The following is a 20,374-nucleotide window of genomic DNA, read 5'->3' on the forward strand; positions in this document are numbered from 1 at the left end:
TTTCTCCAAACAACACCAGTGACCCACAGAAGATCACATCGGTTATATATAGGGTACAGGACAACCACTCTGAGCAGCTTCAAATAATTGAGTTAATTGCTCCTGTCAATCTGTGAATGGTCAAACTAAATTATCTATCTGTGGTGAACATTTAGCACTGATTACAGGTCCTCTGTTGCCAAACAGAACAGACACATTCCTTATGCACAATAAACTATATGACTTACAGTCATTTCATATAAGTTTACAAGGAAAACAGAGATTTATTCTGTATGTGGAGAAAAAGTTTCAATCTCCAGCCAATGTGAATACTCTCATCACAGACAATTGTATGTATTGTAGTCTGTTTGTTACTTTGGTCCTCTGAGATTTATTTCTGGGGCCCTCACTGAGTTAGAGGAGAATCACATCTGCTATTGTAGAAACATAGAATTTGACGGCAGATAAGAACCATTTGGCCCATCTAGTCTGCCCATTTTTTAACCTGTAGTAACCTCAAACTCTATTGGATCCTTAGATCTTTGTAAGGATATCCTTATATCTGTCCTAAGCATGTTTAAATTGCTGTACTGTATTATCCTCTACCACCTCTGATGGGAGGCTATTCCACTTACCCACTACCCTTTCTGTGAAGTCATTATTCCTCACATTTCCTCTGAACATTCCCCCAGTGTCAGTACATGTCCTCGTGTTCTAATACTTCTCTTCCCCCCAGTGTCAGTACATGTCCTCGTGTTCTAATACTTCTCTTCCTTTGTAGAATGTTTCCCTCCTGCACCTTGTTATAACCTCTGATATATATGAAAGTTTCTATCATGTCCCCCCGTTCCCTTCTCTGCTCCAAACTATACATAATAAGATCTTTTAGTCTTTCCGGGTAAGTTTTGTGCTGTAGACCATGCACCATATTAGTTGCCCTTCTTTGTACAGTCTGTAATGTATTTATATCCTCTTGGAGAAACGGCCTCCAGAACTGAACACAGTATTCTAGATGAGGCCGCACCAATCACCTATACAGTGGTATTATTACTTCTTTCTGCTACTGATTCCTCTCCCTATGGATCCAAACATCTGACTTGTCTTCCTCGTTGCTTTGTTACATCGCTTACCTGCCTTTATGTCACCTGAAATAGTGACTCCTAGATCCCTTTCGGTAGTTTCCATTACAGTGTCATTAATACTATACTTAGCCTTTGAGTTTTTGAGACCCACGTGCCTGATTTTGCATTTTTTGGCATCAAACTGTAGTTCCACACACTTGACCATTCATCTAGTCTATTGCATGACTTACTGTGCTCCAGTTGTGTACACACGACACGGAGCAGCGTTGCTGGGGCCAAAGGCTTTGAAATATCTGTCAAAAATGGACCGTGGAGGTGTGGTTTCTTCTCCACATTGCTGAAGTGTTACATGCACTTTATATATTATTATAGTGCAGTTTTTAGAAGAAAACCTCCTATATGTACAGGCTGTGTGGGTGTTTTGGCCAAAGGAAAGAGTATGTGGTTTGGGGTTCACATGGAAGAGGAAGGAGAAAACACAAGAGAAGCAGGGACAAAAAATAGGGACAAGAGAGAAAAGAGGATGGATAGACATAAGGTAAGGACAAATCTTAAAGTGCCATCAGAAAGCCGGAGAGTGCAGGCAAAACACTTTGGATGAGGTAGGTCCATTGCCTGGGGCTCCCCCGTTATTACTGGTGCTCCGTAATACTGCTGTAGACCTGCCATGCTGAGCGGACCACATAGACACTGGCATGACTACAACTTTTCAGCCTCTAATGCCCATTATTCTTCCAGCACATCCATCCTCAATCCTGTGGGGTCAAAGAGCAGAATATGGCGACTGAGCCAAGGTGGGCAATTTTCAGGGTGGTTGCCAACTTTTATATCTCTTTAATAGCCCACTACAATATCCTCAATCAAGTTGAAAAGGAAATTGGTTTTGAAAATACTTTATTTCAGATATTCCCCCCACCCCCCACCCCAAGAAAATTAAATTTAGTTGGAAACAAGACCCCTCTGACATGATGTTTGATCAGTTCATATGTAGCCCCTTTGCCCCGGGGCATAGGATGTGGGTACTCAACGACAGTGCCCCTATCACCCACACAAGGTGCCACCAGACTAGCTCAGCTCTGGCTCTGCAGATTAGACATAAAGGGGTAAATGTATCAAGCTGAGAGATTTCCAGCAGGTTTGAAAAGTGGAGATGTTGCCTATAGCAACCAATCAGATTCTAGCTGTCATTTTGTAGAATGTACTAAATAAATGATAGCTAGAATCTGATTGGCTTTTCAAACCTGCCGGAAAACTCTCAGCTTGATACATTTACCCCAAAGAGACTGAAACCAGACTGACATTAGGACATCACAAATACATCAATACAGTTTGCATCTCAGTTGTAATAATTACGTTTCAGACCATCTCTCCATCAAGTCATCTCATTTATTGAACATCTCCTGCACATAGAACTTGCGATAATATTTGACAACATTTCTTAGACGCTGCACAAAAGCTGACACTCCACAGCTTGGGGAAATTCACTCTCAGTCTTGTCCTCTACTGGCGTCTTCTTTTCACTACATCAGGTTGTCATCACATTATATCAGTGTCCCTTTATCTCTCAACCAGTCCTGGCCAACCTGTGTCTCTCCAGGTGTTGTCAAAATACAAACCCCAGCATGCTTTGTCAATAGGTAGCTGGCAGGGCATGCTGGGATTTGTAGTTTCACAACACCTGGAGAGCCACAGGTTGGCCAGACCTGCTCTAGACAGTTACACGTCTCCAGGCTATGCTAAGGCTCCCTGGCTTTACAGTATTACTTAACATGTTTACGCCATAGTTCCAGGCTTGACGTGCTATCAGTCCCAGAATGCCCCTGGATATACTCAATATCTCTGCAACACGAACTCACAATCCCCTCACCGGGGGTGGCAAAATCAACCGCCTCAACAATGGTGCACAAGCCGCTGAACGCTGCTTAGACAAAGGCCTTACTCATAAAAAGCAAAATATATTTTTTTTTTTCCTGCTAGGTGTATGGAGTTTGTATTTACATATCTAGGTAACAGTGTTTAAATTCAAATATAGAGCATATTACCCAACACTGCAAAATCAGCAGCTCCGCAATAAACTAGTCCACCCAGTTATACACTACGATATTAAAACACGTCCCCGTTTATCCAAACTGTTATAGTACAGTGACGTTAGCGATGGCTGTTCTTTAGATTATATCTGTGACCCAACTCACACATAATCGTCTCACAAACAGAAAACCATTAAAAATGTGTGCTGGTAGTAAGAAATTGCATGGTGGTGCCAAGGAGTGTCAGCACACCAGGGACGGTGATGTTTAAACGTTCCACTGGAAGCATCTCCGTTCAGCAGCTGAACTCCGACTGTTCACATGTCATTGCTGTCTCTGCTCCTCCTCTGGTGATCTCCGTGGCTTCCTTGGTGGCAACAGCTGCCGCCACAGCTTCTGTGGACCAGTGCCAATGCTACTCCGAGCTGGCAGAAAACCACAAGAGCGCCCATGCAGCGCAAAAGCCTTCTCCACACCCAGAAGAGGAAGGAGGCTCAGTTATGATGAATGGACGGTCATGTTTGTCAGCAGCTGACAGTTATGATTTATACAATAATAGTAGCTGATAACACTTCTGCCTTACTGTAACCACTTTCCTCACCAGCTACAATTGTTATTCCACTACCCCAAGTATTGATGGTTCCTCTCACCTGTTAGATTGTAAGCCCATTCAGGCAAGACCAGCTATATGACATCTGCCTCATGTTATTTGTATCATAACGCCCTCAATGTACAGTGTTATATAATGTTTCTGCATTATAATCTTAGTTTTGTGCAAGTTTGTATCTAGAATGGGAATTACAGAAATTATATTTATAATAAAACATGAGATTGTTCAGTTTTTTTTTTAGTCTACATGATACTTCAGTATCTAGCGTAAGGAAAAAAAAAAAAAAAAGTTGGACAACACTGGTCTGAAATTGCAGTGATTATATTAAAAAACAAATAAAAAAAATGATTATATCATTTTACGCAGCATAGCTGCACCCCCTAGTGGTTGGATCAGGAGATGTGTGACAACTTTTATGGATGCATTTTCGAATTGTATTTTTATGTTTAGGTGGCTTATGCAAAACATTCTTTTTTTTAGACTTTATTTATCCACCTCAGTCCAATGACATTGGTAGCTTTCTTGTGTAGGGGGGGGGGGGTTGAATCTGATTGGTTGCTATGGGCAACAGATCCACTTTTCCTTTAGAATGTTTGAGGAATCTACACCAGCATCTATTATCTTAGCCTTTTATTTTAAACTAAACAAAATAAAGTGTGATGGCAATGGAGGGACCCCAGAAACCAGGAGATTCTCTTATAAGCAGGAAGCATGGACTGGCTGCTTTATGCAGTTACATGGTCTGACTCAGCTTTATCAAACAGTGGTTCCAATACTGGAGAATCTCTATATAATCCAAGAACGGCAGCTTCTCAACCTGGAAAAAAAGCAAAAAAGAAAAAAGAAAAAAAAAAAAAAAAAAAATGGAGCTTCAAGTCTTGCAGGTAATAAAACACACAGATGTAATTAGAAAACTTGTTTATTAAACACACCCATCAAGTCTTAACATTTACATCATAATATTTGATCTATCAGAGCAGATTAAAAAAACATTTTATATACACAAGACATGGGAACACATTGTGTGAGGCTCCTACTTGGTTAAAGGGTCTGGACCACCCCGAGACTTAAAGCCAGTAGTTACATCAGTGACTGGTTGGACGCACTTGCAAGGAGCACGGTGTCGAGGGTTATGGAGCGCGGTGTCGAGGGTTATGGAGCGCGGTGTCGAGGGTTATGGAGCGCGGTGTCGAGGGTTATGGAGCGCGGTGTCGAGGGTTATGGAGCGCGGTGTCGAGGGTTATGGAGCGCGGTGTCGAGGGTTATGGAGCGCGGTGTCGAGGGTTATGGAGCGCGGTGTCACGGGTTAAAGGGCATCTTACGATTGATTGCGCTGCAGATTGTGGATCGGATATTTTTGATTAGCTCTGTGACCTTTGGGGGTCCACAACAGCCAATCAGGACAAAGTAGCAGAGTACGTGGGCACCAATCGTATTAGGACAAGGCACATTCATGGATACCAGAGAATATCCTGGCTCCCAGTCCTCGGCATTAGAGCGGTGAAAGTATATTGAATTACTTCCCGACAAGAGACCAAGCCGTCACTGAAGACTACTGCACATTGTTCCTGCCCGCAGCCGCTCCCAAGCGTAGACTGGACACCTACCTAGTGACCAAACCCAAGTCTCAGCAGGCTATTGAGCAAATAAGGAGAGAAAAATGGTAAATATATACACAATTGAGGTTACAATGCAACAGCTCTCAGTTTAGAACTGCTATAGTACTACATATCATAGGACCAGAGTTTACAATCACAGACATCAACCTTTATATAAAAATACATTATAAAGTATTGCGTCCGCTCAAATCATTACCTCTATAGTACTAAGGGCAGAAAACATTTCAACTCTATTCCCCCCAATAAGAAGCAAAGCGTTATCCAGAACAGAGTCCCATTGTCATAACCGCAGGAGGGAAGGAAATAAAAAAAAAACAAAAAAAAAAAAAAAAACTATTCTTGGCCGCTTCTGAAATCTCTAAATTCCATTAATCCGCATCTATGTCGGAATCCCATCTACTTTACGTCATCTTATCCCAAGCAAAGACCTCGATTCATTACACAACCAGCAGAGAGATAAGAGATTACAAAGGAATATCTCAAAGTTATTAAAAAGGTCTGAAATGAAATAACAATCAAACCAGTCTTCCAATAACCACCAGAGGAGAAGGTTTTATCCCTGCGCCAACCGGTAAAAACATTTCATTGTCCCAGTTTTAGGGCTTTAAAGAGTTCTCCGCGGGCCTCGAGTTTCCAAGTGGCATTTCGTGAGCCAGAGGCTGGGAGAACACGTTCTTGATGTTAAAAGCAGGAGTGTAGATAGGCGCTGATCCCAAGGGGGGAGTCGTGTAACCCTGGGATGTCATCTCCTGCGGCAGATGAAAGACGTGCGGGTAGATGGGGTGTTGCACGTCGTAGCCTTTATATTCCTTATCAATGACGTGACGCTTTACTTTCTGACGCCGATTGCAGAACCAGACGCGGACCACCTAGGAATAAAATGTACAAGTGTTAAGCCAGCCTGTGCTTATACAGGGATATCCTGAAAACCTGCACCAGGCGTATCCCGAGGGTCAATAAATGGCCGATGCATCAGGAGTTCCCTTTTTGGAGGGGGTAAACACGGAGAATCGTTTCCTCTTGGTAACGTATTAGGACAGAAGTGAAGGAAGGGGGGGGGGGGGGGGTCTAACCCCCCACTAATTCACTCCAGCTTTTATTAATTCCAGACCATAGTAATACTAAAGACAGGCTACTTATGCAAAGACTTAAACTGTAGGATTTTATTTTTCACTACATAAAAAAAACAAAAAAACACAAAACACACAAACTTACAAATCACCAAATAATCCACCACTATGGCCAACGATAAGTTTAGTTCTACAATTAATTTGACCAGGAACACCACTACAGACAATAACAAAGGCAAGTAAACTAGCACGAGAGTAATCCTTAACTTGACGAACAAACAAAATAACTTCAACCCAAGTTGCTAGATCCTTACATCTTTATCCATACCGAGATCATGAGCGATCTCGGCCAGTTCCTGAGTCCCCGGCTTGGCGTTCCTCATGAAGCAGATCTCCAGGCTGTCTTTCGCTATGTTTTCAATGCTCGTCCTACGCTTCCTCTTATTGGACTGAACCCACATCTGTTGACGATTGATCATCTAAAGCCAGAAACAGACCAGAGAGTTAGTTGTGTCCCCACCATTTCTCCCCCTTCCGAGTTACGCCATAAGAATGTGGTTTAATGCCAACACTCCCTCAGCGCCAGGTCAAGTCCTGCTCTTGTTCAGCAGATAAACGTCCCCCCCCCCTTTTTAATTTCTTCTGAGCATAGGCATCTCATATCTCCTTTAAGATAGACCAAGCAAAAAATATTTTATATATACAAGAGTAAAAACTCTAGAATTTAATTCTAAGACCACCGCTGGGAGGTCAATCTGATTGGAGAATTGTGACCATTCCCCAGAGGATCTGAACCAATCAGAGACTCTCATGTTGCTTGACCAGCAATAATCATTTGTGCTCATTAAAACATGGAAAATTTGGAGTTTGTGCCACACATCACCCAGTTCTTACCTCTTGCAGGTTTTCGTTGTTCTCGGCTTCGTCTAACCAGCGCTGCAGTAGAGGCTTCAGCTGACACATATTCTTCAAACTCAACTGGAGGGACTCAAACCTACAGATCGTGGTCTGACTGAACATCTGTCCTGCGAGAGTCACATTATTATTATTATTTTTTTATTTATAGGGTGCCACTAGCTATCCGTAGCGCTGTACAGGGACAGACAAACACGATACAGGGTGAGACAGCACGGTACAGTTAACAAAAAGCACAGTAACTCCGAAGCTCAACGTACAGCTAGATGAGAGGTGAGAGCCCCAAGCGGGGTAGAGAGAGGGATAGAAGGGCAGGAGGACCTCGTGGAAGAGACAAGGAGCTGGAGAGCAGAGTTAAGGTGGTGGAGAACAGAAGGAGAGGAGGCATGATGATTAGTTCCATGGGCCGATAGAGGTGGAGTAGGACATGCTCAGTTGGCACCATGACTAGAGAGGCTTCACATAAGAACACTGTACTACCACTAATATTTGTTTAGGGAGCCATCAGAATTAAGATTAGAGCCTTTAAGGAGAAATGTCTTTTTCCACTTCTATCATAGATTCATAACACAGGGCTCAGGGCTGTCGTGCAGCGAGACATAAAAAACAAAAGAAACAGACATGAAGAGACATTGGTTGGGAGATGCTCACGAGAGATCTTATAACCCAACAGGAAGAGGGCACAACTGAAACATGAAGAGCGAGTCTGGCTCACAGTGGAGATTGGGACAGTTGTGAGGGGGCATTAGCGTGCCTATTAAGAGCGTTTAAAGACAATGGGGTAAATTTATCAAGCTGCGGGTTTGAAAAAGTGGAGATGTTGCCTATAGCAACCAGATTCTAGTTCTCATTTATTTAGCACAGTCTACAAAATGACAGCTAGAATCTGATTGGTTGCTATGGGCAACATCTCCACTTTTTCAAACCTACAGCTTGAGATATATATATATATATATTCAAACACTCAGTTTGATCCCCTGGACACTTCCAGTCAGATTCGGAGGTTAGAATGCGGTGAATGTTTTCAGTAGCAGATTTAAAGTGAGAAATCTTTAATTTTCATGTAGCCCTCATGCCAATGGACGGTCTGTGGAAGTGGGCGGGGCTTGTCAGTCATAGCAGCAAAGACCTAATCCCGTGACTCAGGTTGGTAAAGGTGCACATACGGCACATAACTAGTCAGTATCTGGTACAGATTAAAATTAGCACAGGGACCCCAGTGTTTTTTGGTTCATATTTCATCTGGGAACCTATATCCCATATAAAGTATTCGTGTGTGAAAGTAGTGTGCAGAACAGAGGTACTGTGCCCAGTAAAATAGAGTCAATCCACTCAGATTACATTCACCTCAGCTTATTTGTGAACAAACACCAAATATCAAACTCTTACCATACAAGGCTCCCAACGCATAGCCGACATCCGCTTGTGTGAATCCCATGGACACCCGCCTGCGCTTCATGTCCCTGGCGAACTCTTCCACTTCATCCTGCGTCGGGACTGCCTGCAAGAATAGAACATAAATCAACATGCAGAACGCAGATTCACCCATCAGTTATCTGGTGCAATGCTGGACCATCTTAGATGGGGGGGGGGGGGGGGGGGGGGGGAGGGAGGGTGTATAGGAGGCAGAGGACCACAGAAAAGCTTTACAAACTGCAAATGTCACAAGCCTGGGGCCAAAAACTGCCCTTTAAACAGACACTCACCAAGGAATTTATTTACTAAACTGTGGGTTTAAAAAAAAGTGGAGATGTTGCCTATAGCAACCAATCAGACTCTGGCTGTCATGTTGTAGAATGTACTAAATAAAAGGATAACCAGAATCTGATTGGTTACTATAGGCAACATCTCCACTTTTTCAAACCCGCAGTTTAGTAAATATAACCCCAAGTCTCATATCACATGTTTTGCCGCCACAAACATTATTATACCACCAGGTTTAAAGAGGACAAGGTCTGAGCACCCAGATATTGCAAGACAACCTGCTTACATTCCACAGAGTTTGCTATACAGAACGTGGTTGTAGTTTGGTCAGAAGATCCCAGGTGCAAAGTGGACTAAAATTACCTCCCCTAAAGACTGAAACCTTGGCCAAGCAAATCTTGTGCTTTGATATGCAAATCACTGCTACAAACTGGTTTACGCTATTGTTATTCAATTGTTTGTTTTGTGAGATAGTACAATGCATGTGAATAAAGGCCCTGCACTGGTTAACTCACCAGCTTGTACAACTCCAAAAACACAAACTGGTCTCAACTTAAAATTTGGAGACTCCCAACACCGATTCAAATCAAACCACAGTCTCCTTACCAAACTATAAAGGGGGATCATATTAAAGTAGCATAAAACATTCACAAATATATATCCACTGCTCATCACAGTTTGAGAAAGCCCAACTAGTTACCCTCCCACTCAAGTGCCCACTTACCGGGTCCTCCTCCTCCCCATTGCAGGACAGCACCACCTCCCGTTCATCCGGGCTAAATGCGCTCAGGCTCTCGGCTGCATCACTTTTCTTGGCCGCTTTCTTAGGGGCGGCGCTGTTGCAGCGGCTGCTCTCCTGGTCGTAGGTGGTCGTCTCCAGGGCTGCCAAGAAGAATTCAGGGCCTGGGTACAACAAATTCATGGGGCCCCCCTCATAGTGAAGTAAGCCCCAAAAATTTTTTGCGCCGCCTTACGGCGCCGCAAAAAAGATTAGGTATATGGTCATATATTCAGGGGCGTGGCTAGCCAAACGGCAGTGCAAAAATTTTGGGAGGTGCGGTCATGCATTTGGGGGCGTGGCAAACGTGCCATTGGGGCGTGGCTAACATAAAAACCACTAGGCTCTCAATTCGCCGGAGCGTCACATATGTTTAAGCACTCCTGACTTTCAGGACATCTACCACCACAGGGTAGTATACAAACAATGCAGTGTGTACACAAACAGTTCAGTCTTGGCCTACACCTTACATTGGACACAACATTCACCAAAAATTGGTATTGTCCCTACTAGAATCACAACATTTCACACACTGTGCTGCTCTCTCCTACCTGTTCTTCTCACTTTCTCCACCTGTGGCTGCTGCTTTCTTTAGTTGTGGCTTGTCCGGATCCAGAAATGTTGAAGGACCTATTTTGAAAAAAAAATGGCTACATTTAGAAAATTACAGCCAGCCCCAGCGTTAAATCAATAGCACCCACGATTAATAATTAGGCCTTCCTCCAGCTCCAATATTACAATAATGTGCCCCTTCATCATCGCCATGCCTTATGATCACACTGTGCCCTCCATGCTGTTTTTGCCCCCTTCATCTGGCTCCCCTTCATCAGACTATACTATGCTGCTCCCCCCCTTTTTCAATCCCACTGTGCCATGCCTCCCCCCCCCCTTTGTAACCCCACTGTGTCATGCTGCCCACCATTTTTTAACCCCACTGTGCCATGCTGACCCCTGTTTATTAACCCCACTGTGCCATACTGCCCCGTTTTTTAACCCATCTGTGCCCCTCTCATTTTTTCACCCCCTCTGTCATGCTGCTTTCCCATTTTTTAACCCCTCTGTGCTCCCCCCTCAATTTTTAACCCCTCTGACATGCTGCTTTCCCATTTTTTAACCCATCTGTGCCCCTCTCATTTTTTAACCCCTCTGACATGCTGCTTTCCCATTTTTTAACCCCTCTGTGCCCACACTCATTTTTTAACCCCTCTGACATGCTGCTTTCCCATTTTTTAACCCCTCTGTGCTCCCCCTCATTTTTTAACCCCTCTGACATGCTGCTTCCCCGTTTTTAACCCCTTTGACATGCTGCTTTCCCGTTTTTTAACCCCTCTGTGCTCCCCCTAATTTTTTAACCCCTCTGACATGCTGCTTCCCCGTTTTTAACTCCTCTGACATGCTGCTTCCCCGTTTTTTAACCCCTCTGTGCCCCCCCTTATTTTTTAACCCCTCTGTCATGCTGCCCCCCCGTTTTTTAACCCCTTTGTGCCCCCTCATTTTTTAACCCCTCTGTCATGCTGCCCCCCCGTTTTTTAACCCCTTTGTGCCCCCTCATTTTTTAACCCCTCTGTCATGCTGCCCCCCCGTTTTTTAACCCCTTTGTGCTCCCCCTCATTTTTTAACCCCTCTGTCATGCTGCCCCCCCCCCCCCCCCGTTTTTTAACCCCTCTGTGCCCCCCTCGTTTTCCTCCCTTCACTTACCTTTTCTCCTCTCTTGGTCTTCTCTGCTGCTCTGTGCTCCAGACTGACTGAATGCTGGGCATGACATGATGACATCACACCCAGCATTCAGACAGTCTGAATAGAGCACAGAGCAGCAGAGAGGAGGGATGCCGGCTCCGCGATCAGGTGAGTATGTTTTTTTTTTTTTTTAAACTAGCCTGCTCCCCCCACCAACGACCGAGCCCCCCCCCCACCCCCCCCCCCCCCCCTCCGCCAAAAAAAAAAAAAAAAAGGAAAGGAAAAAAAACGTTTTCAAAAAAAAAATTAAAAAATTTAAAAAAATCAGCAGCGCAAGGGCCCGGGCCGGGCCCCCTGACATGCCGGGCCCGGGTAATTAGTACCCGCTCCCCCCCCCTCTCGGCGGCCCTGGTCGTCTCCGCCGGGGTATTGGGGCTCTGGTGGGCTGCGGCCGTGTACACGTTGGACTCTGGGACGCTGATGCTTTTCTGTGGATTGGTGGAGATGCTGGGGTTCACTGGCCAGGAGTTGCCCCATAAGTGGGTGAAAAAGGGGGCAGTGGGGCATTCTTCCACCGATTTGCCCTCAGCCACCTTACTTCCCTCTTTAATCGCCCTCTTTTCCAAGCTGGGGGATTCCCCCCTTACCTGATGCGGGGATACAGGGAGGTTCAGAGGATTGTTGGGTTCCAACTGGGGGGTAGTGGTCCAAGACATGGCTTGAGAAGAGTGCTCCCCTAAACCCAGGATCTCCAAGTCCATAGTGCTCTGTTTCATATTCGAGAAAAAGTAAGGCTGGGAGGGTTGTGGGTAACCCCCAAACCCTTCTTGCATGAGTCCAGAGTTGAAGTCAAAGGAAGGATAGACCTGTTGACCATACATGACCCCAAGCTTCCCGGCCAAGTCCTCTTTATCTTCAGATCTAGTCCGACCTCTCAGCAATGAACTCGTCCAAAGTCGTCTCTAGTCCTTTAGATAAATCCAGGAGGATCTCCAAGAGCTTCAATTAAGATATCTGGTGGAGTTTGGGGCACCAGGCTCCTGCACTCTCCTAGAAGGTGTTCAACTAAATCATTGCTGAAAGTTTGGAGCGAAACCCTCTTCTAAACCAATGCATATAGAGTCCACTTCCAAGAGGGACACATTAAAGGGTCTATTTACCCTGAGACGGGGGGGATGGGGGGTGTAAACCACTCCTCCCTTGATGATTATGTTAATTGACCTGATTAACCATTGGCTCCTTTGGAACAAATAACTCCACCGCCTGGCTGGAAATTATCCACTTTTTTCTCATTAATTTATTAATTTGCATGAAAAATACTGCAAAAAAATAAAATAAAAATCGGAGTGATTATGAACTAACTGCAGGGCTGTGCCATTGACAGTGAGAGTTTAATCCCTAAATGTGAAGCATCATTACCCTTAATCACACTCGTGAGGTCCATATGCACATGCATAATCAATCTTCCAGGTTAGCAGGGCAGAGATCTCCATATTAAACACACAGCAGGTCTCTCCTTTTATACATTGATTGGCCAAAACTCTGCCTCTTCCCCCAGATCAGTGCAATCGATTTCTCAGCCATTACACACAATAAACCCATTATTTATAGACCACTGATCTTCATAGGAATGATTCCCACAGACTGCTATTGTCATGTCACACGGCCAAGGGCATATTCCCCTCCAAAATGCACAAACCACAAAGCGATTTAATTTCATTTATTTATTTTATTGTTTTTAGTATGAAAACAGTAAATAGTTCTCCTGCTCCCATTCATCTGCAGGCCAGGCTTGTTTTGGGATTGCACCTTTATCATCCAAAGGGAATGCAAAATAGGTGACGTCAGAGACTTCCAGGTTGTGGCAGTGTTTGTGGTGGGGGGTGATAGAGATAGCAAGGAGACATTGATGATAGGTTGATTAATCCCTGGCAGATGTAACTGGCGCATAGAGAAACACTGGAGTTCTGCAGCTGCTGTGGAACTACAAGTCCCAGCATGCAGCGTTGCAAGGGCAATCTTATTTTTTTGTATGTTATGGCATTGTTATATTTATCCTTTATTTTTAAGGCAACACAAGGGTTCTGCAGCAGCACACAAAGGGGGTTATATATTATATATTATGATATACAAGAAAATAAAATAAGTACAAAAGTGACAAAGTTAAATAAATACAAGCAACAAATTTACCTAATTACAACCCACATAATTACTATAAGGAAAACACTAGAGAGGACCCTACTCTGAGAGCTTACATTCTAGAGGGGGTGGGGGTGACACAGAGTGAGGGGAGTGGAGAGGGGTGATTTAGGAGGAGGGCTGGTTGGTGTGTATTTCTTTTTTTTTATTTTATTTTTTGGCAACATGTTTTTCATCTAACGTCCCATGCTTTGTGAAACGCTGCTCTTAAGTGTGAGTGATGCGCGGACCGGACCTGCGGGCATATTTATTAAACTGAGGGTTTGAAAAAGTGGAGATGTTGCCTACAGCAACCAATCAGATTCTATCTGTCATTTATTTAGTATGTTCTATAAAAACCGACAGCTAGAATCTGATTGGTTACTATAGGCAACATCTCCACTTTTTCAAACCCAGTTTAGTAAATATACCCCTTGGACTAAACAAGAGACTTAGTAAAGGTGAACCGTATGGTGGGGTAGAGAGTCCAGCAGGTTTACAGTGGGGTTTGGAACACTGTAAAGAATTGTTGAATTATTAAATTCATGGGAATGTTTTATAGTTTTATATGAGATATTTTTCTGATCCTCAGACAAAATCCATGAATTTTGTATAGTGGTTAATAAGCTTATGAATTATTTGTGAAACACGATTTACGTGTGTTCTTATATATTTTTGTATAACGAATTAAAGTGTTTTCATTTTATCTTATTTATTCTATTTATTAATTAAGTGAAACTTGTGACCCCCAAAGTACATCGGTTGTATGCTCCATGGTGTTGTAGGTATAAGATAAAACATTCCTCTGCTTCTAATCCAGCGATCAGAGATCTTCTCTGTGAGCTTCCACAGACTGTGTGTAATAATGTATATGTATAGTTTGGAGCAGGGATGGGAACGGGTGGATATGATAGAAATTTACAAATATATCAAAGGTTATAACAAGGTGCAGGAGGGAAACATTCTACAAAGGAAGAGAAGTATTAGAACACGAGGACATGTACTGACACTGGGGGGAAGAGAAGTATTAGAACACGAGGACATGTACTGACACTGGGGGGAAGAGAAGTATTAGAACACGAGGACATGTACTGACACTGGGGGGAAGAGAAGTATTAGAACACTAGGACATGTACTGACACTGGGGGGAAGAGAAGTTTTAGAACACAAGGACATGTACTGACACTGGGGGGAAGAGAAGTATTAGAACACGAAGACATGTATTGACACTGGGGGGAAGAGAAGTATTAGAACACAAGGACATGTACTGATACTGGGGGGAAGAGAAGTATTAGAACACGAGGACATGTACTGACACTGGGGGGAAGAGAAGTATTAGAACACGAGGACATGTACTGACACTGGGGGGAAGAGAAGTATTAGAACACGAAGACATGTATTGACACTGGGGGGAAGAGAAGTATTAGAACACAAGGACATGTACTGATACTGGGGGGAAGAGAAGTATTAGAACACGAGGACATGTACTGACACTGGGGGGAAGAGAAGTATTAGAACACGAGGACATGTACTGACACTGGGGGGAAGAGAAGTATTAAAACACGAGGACATGTACTGGCACTGGGGGGAAGAGAAGTATTAGAACACGAGGACATGTACTGACACTGGGGGGAAGAGAAGTATTAGAACACGAGGACATGTACTGACACTGGGGGGAAGAGAAGTATTAGAACGAGGACATGTATTGACACTGGGGGGAAGAGAAGTATTAGAACATGAGGACATGCACTGACACTGGGGGGAAGAGAAGTATTAGAACACGAGGACATGCACTGACACTGGGGGGAAGAGAAGTATTAGAACACGAGGACATGTACTGATACTGGGGGGAAGAGAAGTATTAGAACACGAGGACATGCACTGACACTGGGGGGAAGAGAAGTATTAGAACACGAGGACATGTACTGACACTGGAGGGAAGAGAAGTATTAGAACACGAGGACATGTACTGACACTGGGGGGAAGAGAAGTATTAGAACACGAGGACATGTACTGACACTGGGGGGGAAGAGAAGTATTAGAACACGAGGACATGTACTGACACTGGGGGGAAGAGAAGTATTAGAACACGAGGACATGTACTGACACTGGGGGGAAGAGAAGTATTAGAACACGAGGACATGTACTGACACTGGGGGGAAGAGAAGTATTAGAACACGAGGACATGTACTGACACTGGGGGGAAGAGAAGTATTAGAACACGAGGACATGCACTGACACTGGGGGGAAGAGAAGTATTAGAACACGAGGACATGTACTGACACTGGGGGGAAGAGAAGTATTAGAACACGAGGACATGTACTGACACTGGGGGGTCCCGAAGTATTAGAACACGAGGACATGTACTGACACTGGGGGGAAGAGAAGTATTAGAACACAAGGACATGTACTGACACTGGGGGGAAGAGAAGTATTAGAACACGAGGACATGCACTGACACTGGGGGGAAGAGAAGTATTAGAACACGAAGACATGCACTGACACTGGGGGAAGTAGGTTCAGGGGAAATGTGAGGAATTATGACTTCACAGAAAGGGTAGTGGATAAGTGGAATAGCCTCCATCAGAGGTGGTAGAGGGTAATACTGTACAGCAATGTAAATATGCTTGGGAATAGACCTAAGGATATCCTTACAAAGAATAAAGGGTCAAATAATTTGAGGTTATCATAGGTTACAAAATGGGCAGACTAGATGGGCCAAGTGGTTCTTATCTGCCGTCAAATTTTATGTTTCTATAAATGTATGTTATATTATAATGTATGTATAATATACAGATTCACAGATATTTCGTATGTAGATAGAGGGAATGTAAGACCGTGAATGGGTGGGGGGGATCGTATGTGCATGAAGTGGGTGCTCCAATAGGAAAAGGGATAAGGCAATAATTTGATATGGGGAATGCAAGGGAACCGCTCCTGTAGAGATGGGGTTAGTATGCTGGATATAATGTTGCAGGTTCTACAATGAGTTATTGAACAAAGTTTTACAAAGAGAAATATACAGTTCTAATGTCCGTTCTTGTAGTTGCTGCCTGTGGACTGTAGCTCATCCTCAATGTCACGGCAAAACTCATTTTCTGCCTCCCAGCTTTACCAATCACTTCACTGGTAACCACATCGCACTCCTGCCTCCAAGACTTCTCCTGTTCTGTCCCACACCTCTGAAACTCACGCCCACGTCCAATCCACCAGTTTTAAACTCTCTGCAAGACCCTATACCCACATCCGCACTCCGTGGGGCAGCTTGGTGGCTCAGTGGTTAGCTCTTCTGCCTCATAGCACTGGGGTCATGAGTTCAATCCTCAACCATGGCCTTATCTGTGAGGAGTCTGTATGTTCTCCCTGTGTTTGCGTGGGTTTCCTCCGGGTGCTCCGGTTTACTCCCACACTCCAAAAACATACAAGTAGGTTAATTGACTCTAGTCTGTCTCTTTCTGTCTGTGTGTGTATGTTAGGGAATTTAGACTGTAAGCTCCAATGGGGCAGGGCCCTTCCCCCTCCCACTAGATTGTAAGCTCCCAGGAGCAGGGCCTCCTCCTATCTATTATGTCTTATGTACTGTATTGCTGTAGGCTGTTATGCTTCGCGAATGTCCAGTACTTTGCCTGTTGGTCCTCTCCCTCTCTGTAATATGCTCTATGCCCCCGCTGCACGGCGCTGCAGATTTGGGGCGCCTTATAAATAAAGAAAAATAATCCTGTGATATGTGTCCCTTCAAGGGAACCTCAGACCCAGGAGTTTTATATTTAACGAAATGCAGCAAATTGTTTTAATAGCAAAGAAAACAATATATACAAAGTATCAGAGGAGATATTTATTAAACATTGATAGACATACCGGTGAAGCTTTCAAACTGGCTGCGCACAGGTAAATCCTGGTGCTTGGTGCATGCCTGGTTTTTCAGTGACCCCCAGCCTCTACCTCTGCGGGGCGCAGGATCAGTGATCCTTATGCTTGGGTGATCCACAGAGTAGTTTGTTTACATTGGGCCTGAGTCAGGTAGGTAGGTAGGTATCGGTTTTATGCGTATTGTTGGCAAAAACCACTCTGCTTCTGCTCTGGACCGGGAGATGCGCAACAGAACGCAGCCAGGGCCAAGTCAGCGCCAAATGACACGTACTACAGGCTACGATTTAGGGGGTAGACAATATACAGTAAGGGCACTCCGTGCAGCCACGTCTAAGTCAGGTTCAGGCGCCCGCAGATGTACGCTGGTTTTCTGCCGTATCTAGAGGTCTAGTCTAAGTCCCGAATACTAGTTATAATGGCTGAGTGTGCTAAAACTAGTGTTTGCATTCAGGAGCAACTGTAAAAATGTCTGTTATGTACAGCAGACATTAAGAATACCCTAATAAATGATTTTCTAGGAAAAAATAAACAAATCATAAATGACTATAATAATTATCATGTAACATTAATTGAATATATATATATTTTCTCTGTGGATTGTTTTAAGATTTTATATTCCACATAGGAATTGTAGGTGTCCTGCAGTGTCTGGTCTAGTACAGCAGAGTAAACCTAGAGGAGGGGAAGGGGGGGGGGGGGGCTTTCTAGTGCCTGGAAACCCCCCTCCAAGCCTGGTGTGGAGATGGTGCCCGAGAAGCGGGCGAAGGTGCCCGCCATCGCTATGCCCCTGGAGGGGCTGAAGATATACCTGGTGCCCGGGAAGGGGATGAAGAGTCCCCCGGCAGCTGAGCCCTGCAAGTGGGTGAAGAAAGAAGAGGAGAAGTACTCACCCGTCCAGCGATCCAGCGGCGGTGAGTATAACTTTCTTTCTGCAGGTCCCGTCCGCGGAGGAAGGATGAGCCAATCAGGGCTCATCTTTCCCCGCTGGCCAATCAGCGGCCGGATGCGCGAGCCAATCGCGGCTCGCGCCCGGCCATTCAAAAGATTGGCGCCGACGCGAGCCAATCAGCGCTCGCGCCGGCGGATGACGTCACGCCGGCGACTATATAAGTCGCCGGGTGGCGCCATTTTGCCAGAAGTCCGTCGGCGGAGAAGAGAGAGGACGTCTCTCCACGACGTCGAGCCAGAAGACCAGCGGCAGCGGCGGCAGGGGGCCCTTGTAAGGGCCGTGAGCTACCCTGCCGCCAGAAGACTTCTATCAAGGCACCGGAGCGGAGATCGTCGGCGGGGAGCCCTTGTCAGGGCTGAGAGCGCCCCCGCCAAGCAGCTTTCAACAGCGCCGAAGCGGAGAAGAGGCGCCGCCGGCTGGAGGGTCTGGAAGACCCGGAGAAGAAAGAAACAGAAGACGGCGTGTCAAGTTGAGTATCCTGCGCAGAGCAGGTAAGTATACTCAACGTTGAATTCGGGCACTAGGCCCGTGGGCACAGCCGGGCACAAGGCCCGTTGGCACTGCAAATTAGGGGCACAAGGCCCAGGGACCTGGGCACTAGGCCCCAACGTGGTAGTGGGCCAGTAGGCCATTAGTATCTATATGAAGGGGACAAGCCCCTGTTAGTTAGAGAGGGGGACTCTGAGCCCCAGGTACAAGGGCACAAGGCCCTAGGTAGTTAGTGGCCTAGAGGCCATAGGAAGGCCATAGGGCCTGGTTAGGGGCTGGTAGCCCATCTGCTATTAAGGGCACAAGGCCCTCAGCTAGTTAGGAAGGCCACAGGCCTTAGGCAGGGGCTAGGACCCCTAGGTAGTAGGGCACAAGGCCCTAGTAAGTGGGCTCAGAGCCCTGAGTTAGAGAGGGGGCTGAGGCCCATTAGTCAGAGCAGAAGGCTCTGCGTGTAGCTGGGCAGAGACCCATGGTGTGTAGGGCATAAGGCCCTGGTGGTGAGAGGTAGAGGCGTAGGAGCCTCGTGAGAGTAGGCGCGGTCCTGTGTGAGGTGAGCACACGTGGTTAGGAGGTACGGTCGAGCGTAGGCTCCCGTGGTGCTGTAGCAACCTGCTGGTTGGCTAGCAGCGGTGTGTTCGGGTAAGTAGCGGCAAAGTACTGTAGACTGTATTTATTCTGTCTGTGTGGCGAGTGTAGTTTACATTACAGTATTTTGGTGTGCTTTCTAACTGTGTCCAGGGGCAAGACGTCAGGCCCCCATTAAAGGTAGGCTCTTGTTTCCTGTGGTTTTCCTGTGCTAACCCGTGCTGTGTGGGGGACAAGTGTAAGTAACAGCATACACATAGTCAGGGGAGAACACATGTAGTTTCCCTGTCCCTTAGGTCCCCGGGGTCACACTGGTACCCAGAGGGGGTGGCTGAGTGAGTTGGTGGCAGTACAGCACACCTTGAGGCAGTTCCAGGGGCGGCCGTGGTTCTGATCAAGGGTCCTCAAGGCCGGTTCCGTGCAGGTGGACCTGTGGTTCCGGACGTAGGGACACGTGTGAGATACCCGAGTACAGGCAGTCGGGCGGTTCAGTTCGATCGGCTGTTCCGTGCGGCAGTCGGCCCGCGGGTTAGTGTGCTGTTTTACTGAGCCTCAGCCGGGCTTAAAGAACCCGTACTTAGGGCCTGTGTGTGACTCCATAGCAAGAAGGCAGCTTCTTGGTAAGACCTGGGTGAGGGGGTTAGGAACCGCCCTCCGGTTTAGGCTGTGAACACCGGCTGGTGTTCCCCGTAGCGTGTAACTAGTAGTTCCGTTAGTGCACCACATTTAGTTAGTCCTAGTGTTTGACTTAGTTGCGTTGCCGACCATTAGAACGTTGTTAGGGTCGGGTCGCCGTTGTAGTTAGTCCAGTTTGTGGGTGCCATCTTAGTTCACGGAGAGCG

At 45.6% G+C, this 20,374-nt stretch overlaps 1 protein-coding gene across 1 annotated transcript; it reads right to left on the reverse strand.

Annotated features, from left to right (window-relative positions):
• Nucleotides 1–4,601: 4,601 nt before the first annotated feature.
• LOC142101147 (POU domain, class 5, transcription factor 1.1-like) lies at nucleotides 4,602–12,604 on the reverse strand. The gene is made up of 6 exons (XM_075185380.1): nucleotides 11,885–12,604; nucleotides 9,731–9,884; nucleotides 8,692–8,803; nucleotides 7,282–7,412; nucleotides 6,702–6,866; nucleotides 4,602–6,186 (listed from the first exon to the last, which is right to left on the reverse strand). Exons 1-6 carry the CDS (start codon nucleotides 12,340–12,342, stop codon nucleotides 5,914–5,916), a joined length of 1,293 nt encoding a protein of 430 aa, XP_075041481.1. The 5' UTR covers nucleotides 12,343–12,604; the 3' UTR covers nucleotides 4,602–5,913.
• Between the last annotated feature and the right edge of the window lie 7,770 nt (nucleotides 12,605–20,374).

This window comes from Mixophyes fleayi, chromosome 9 (genome assembly GCF_038048845.1).
Source record: "Mixophyes fleayi isolate aMixFle1 chromosome 9, aMixFle1.hap1, whole genome shotgun sequence".
Taxonomy (NCBI): Eukaryota; Metazoa; Chordata; class Amphibia; order Anura; family Limnodynastidae; genus Mixophyes; species Mixophyes fleayi.

Coding starts and splice junctions, on each gene's coding strand:
- LOC142101147 (XM_075185380.1), bottom strand. CDS start 12,342: ATGTATGGTCAACAGGTCTATCCTTCCTTTGACTTCAACTCTGGACTC. Junction 9,885..11,884: donor CACCAGAGCCCCAATACCCC/GGCGGAGACGAC, acceptor CTTGGCAGCCCT/GGAGACGACCACCTACGACC. Junction 7,413..8,691: donor TGCGTTGGGAGCCTTGTATG/GTAAGAGTTTGA, acceptor TGACTCTCGCAG/GACAGATGTTCAGTCAGACC.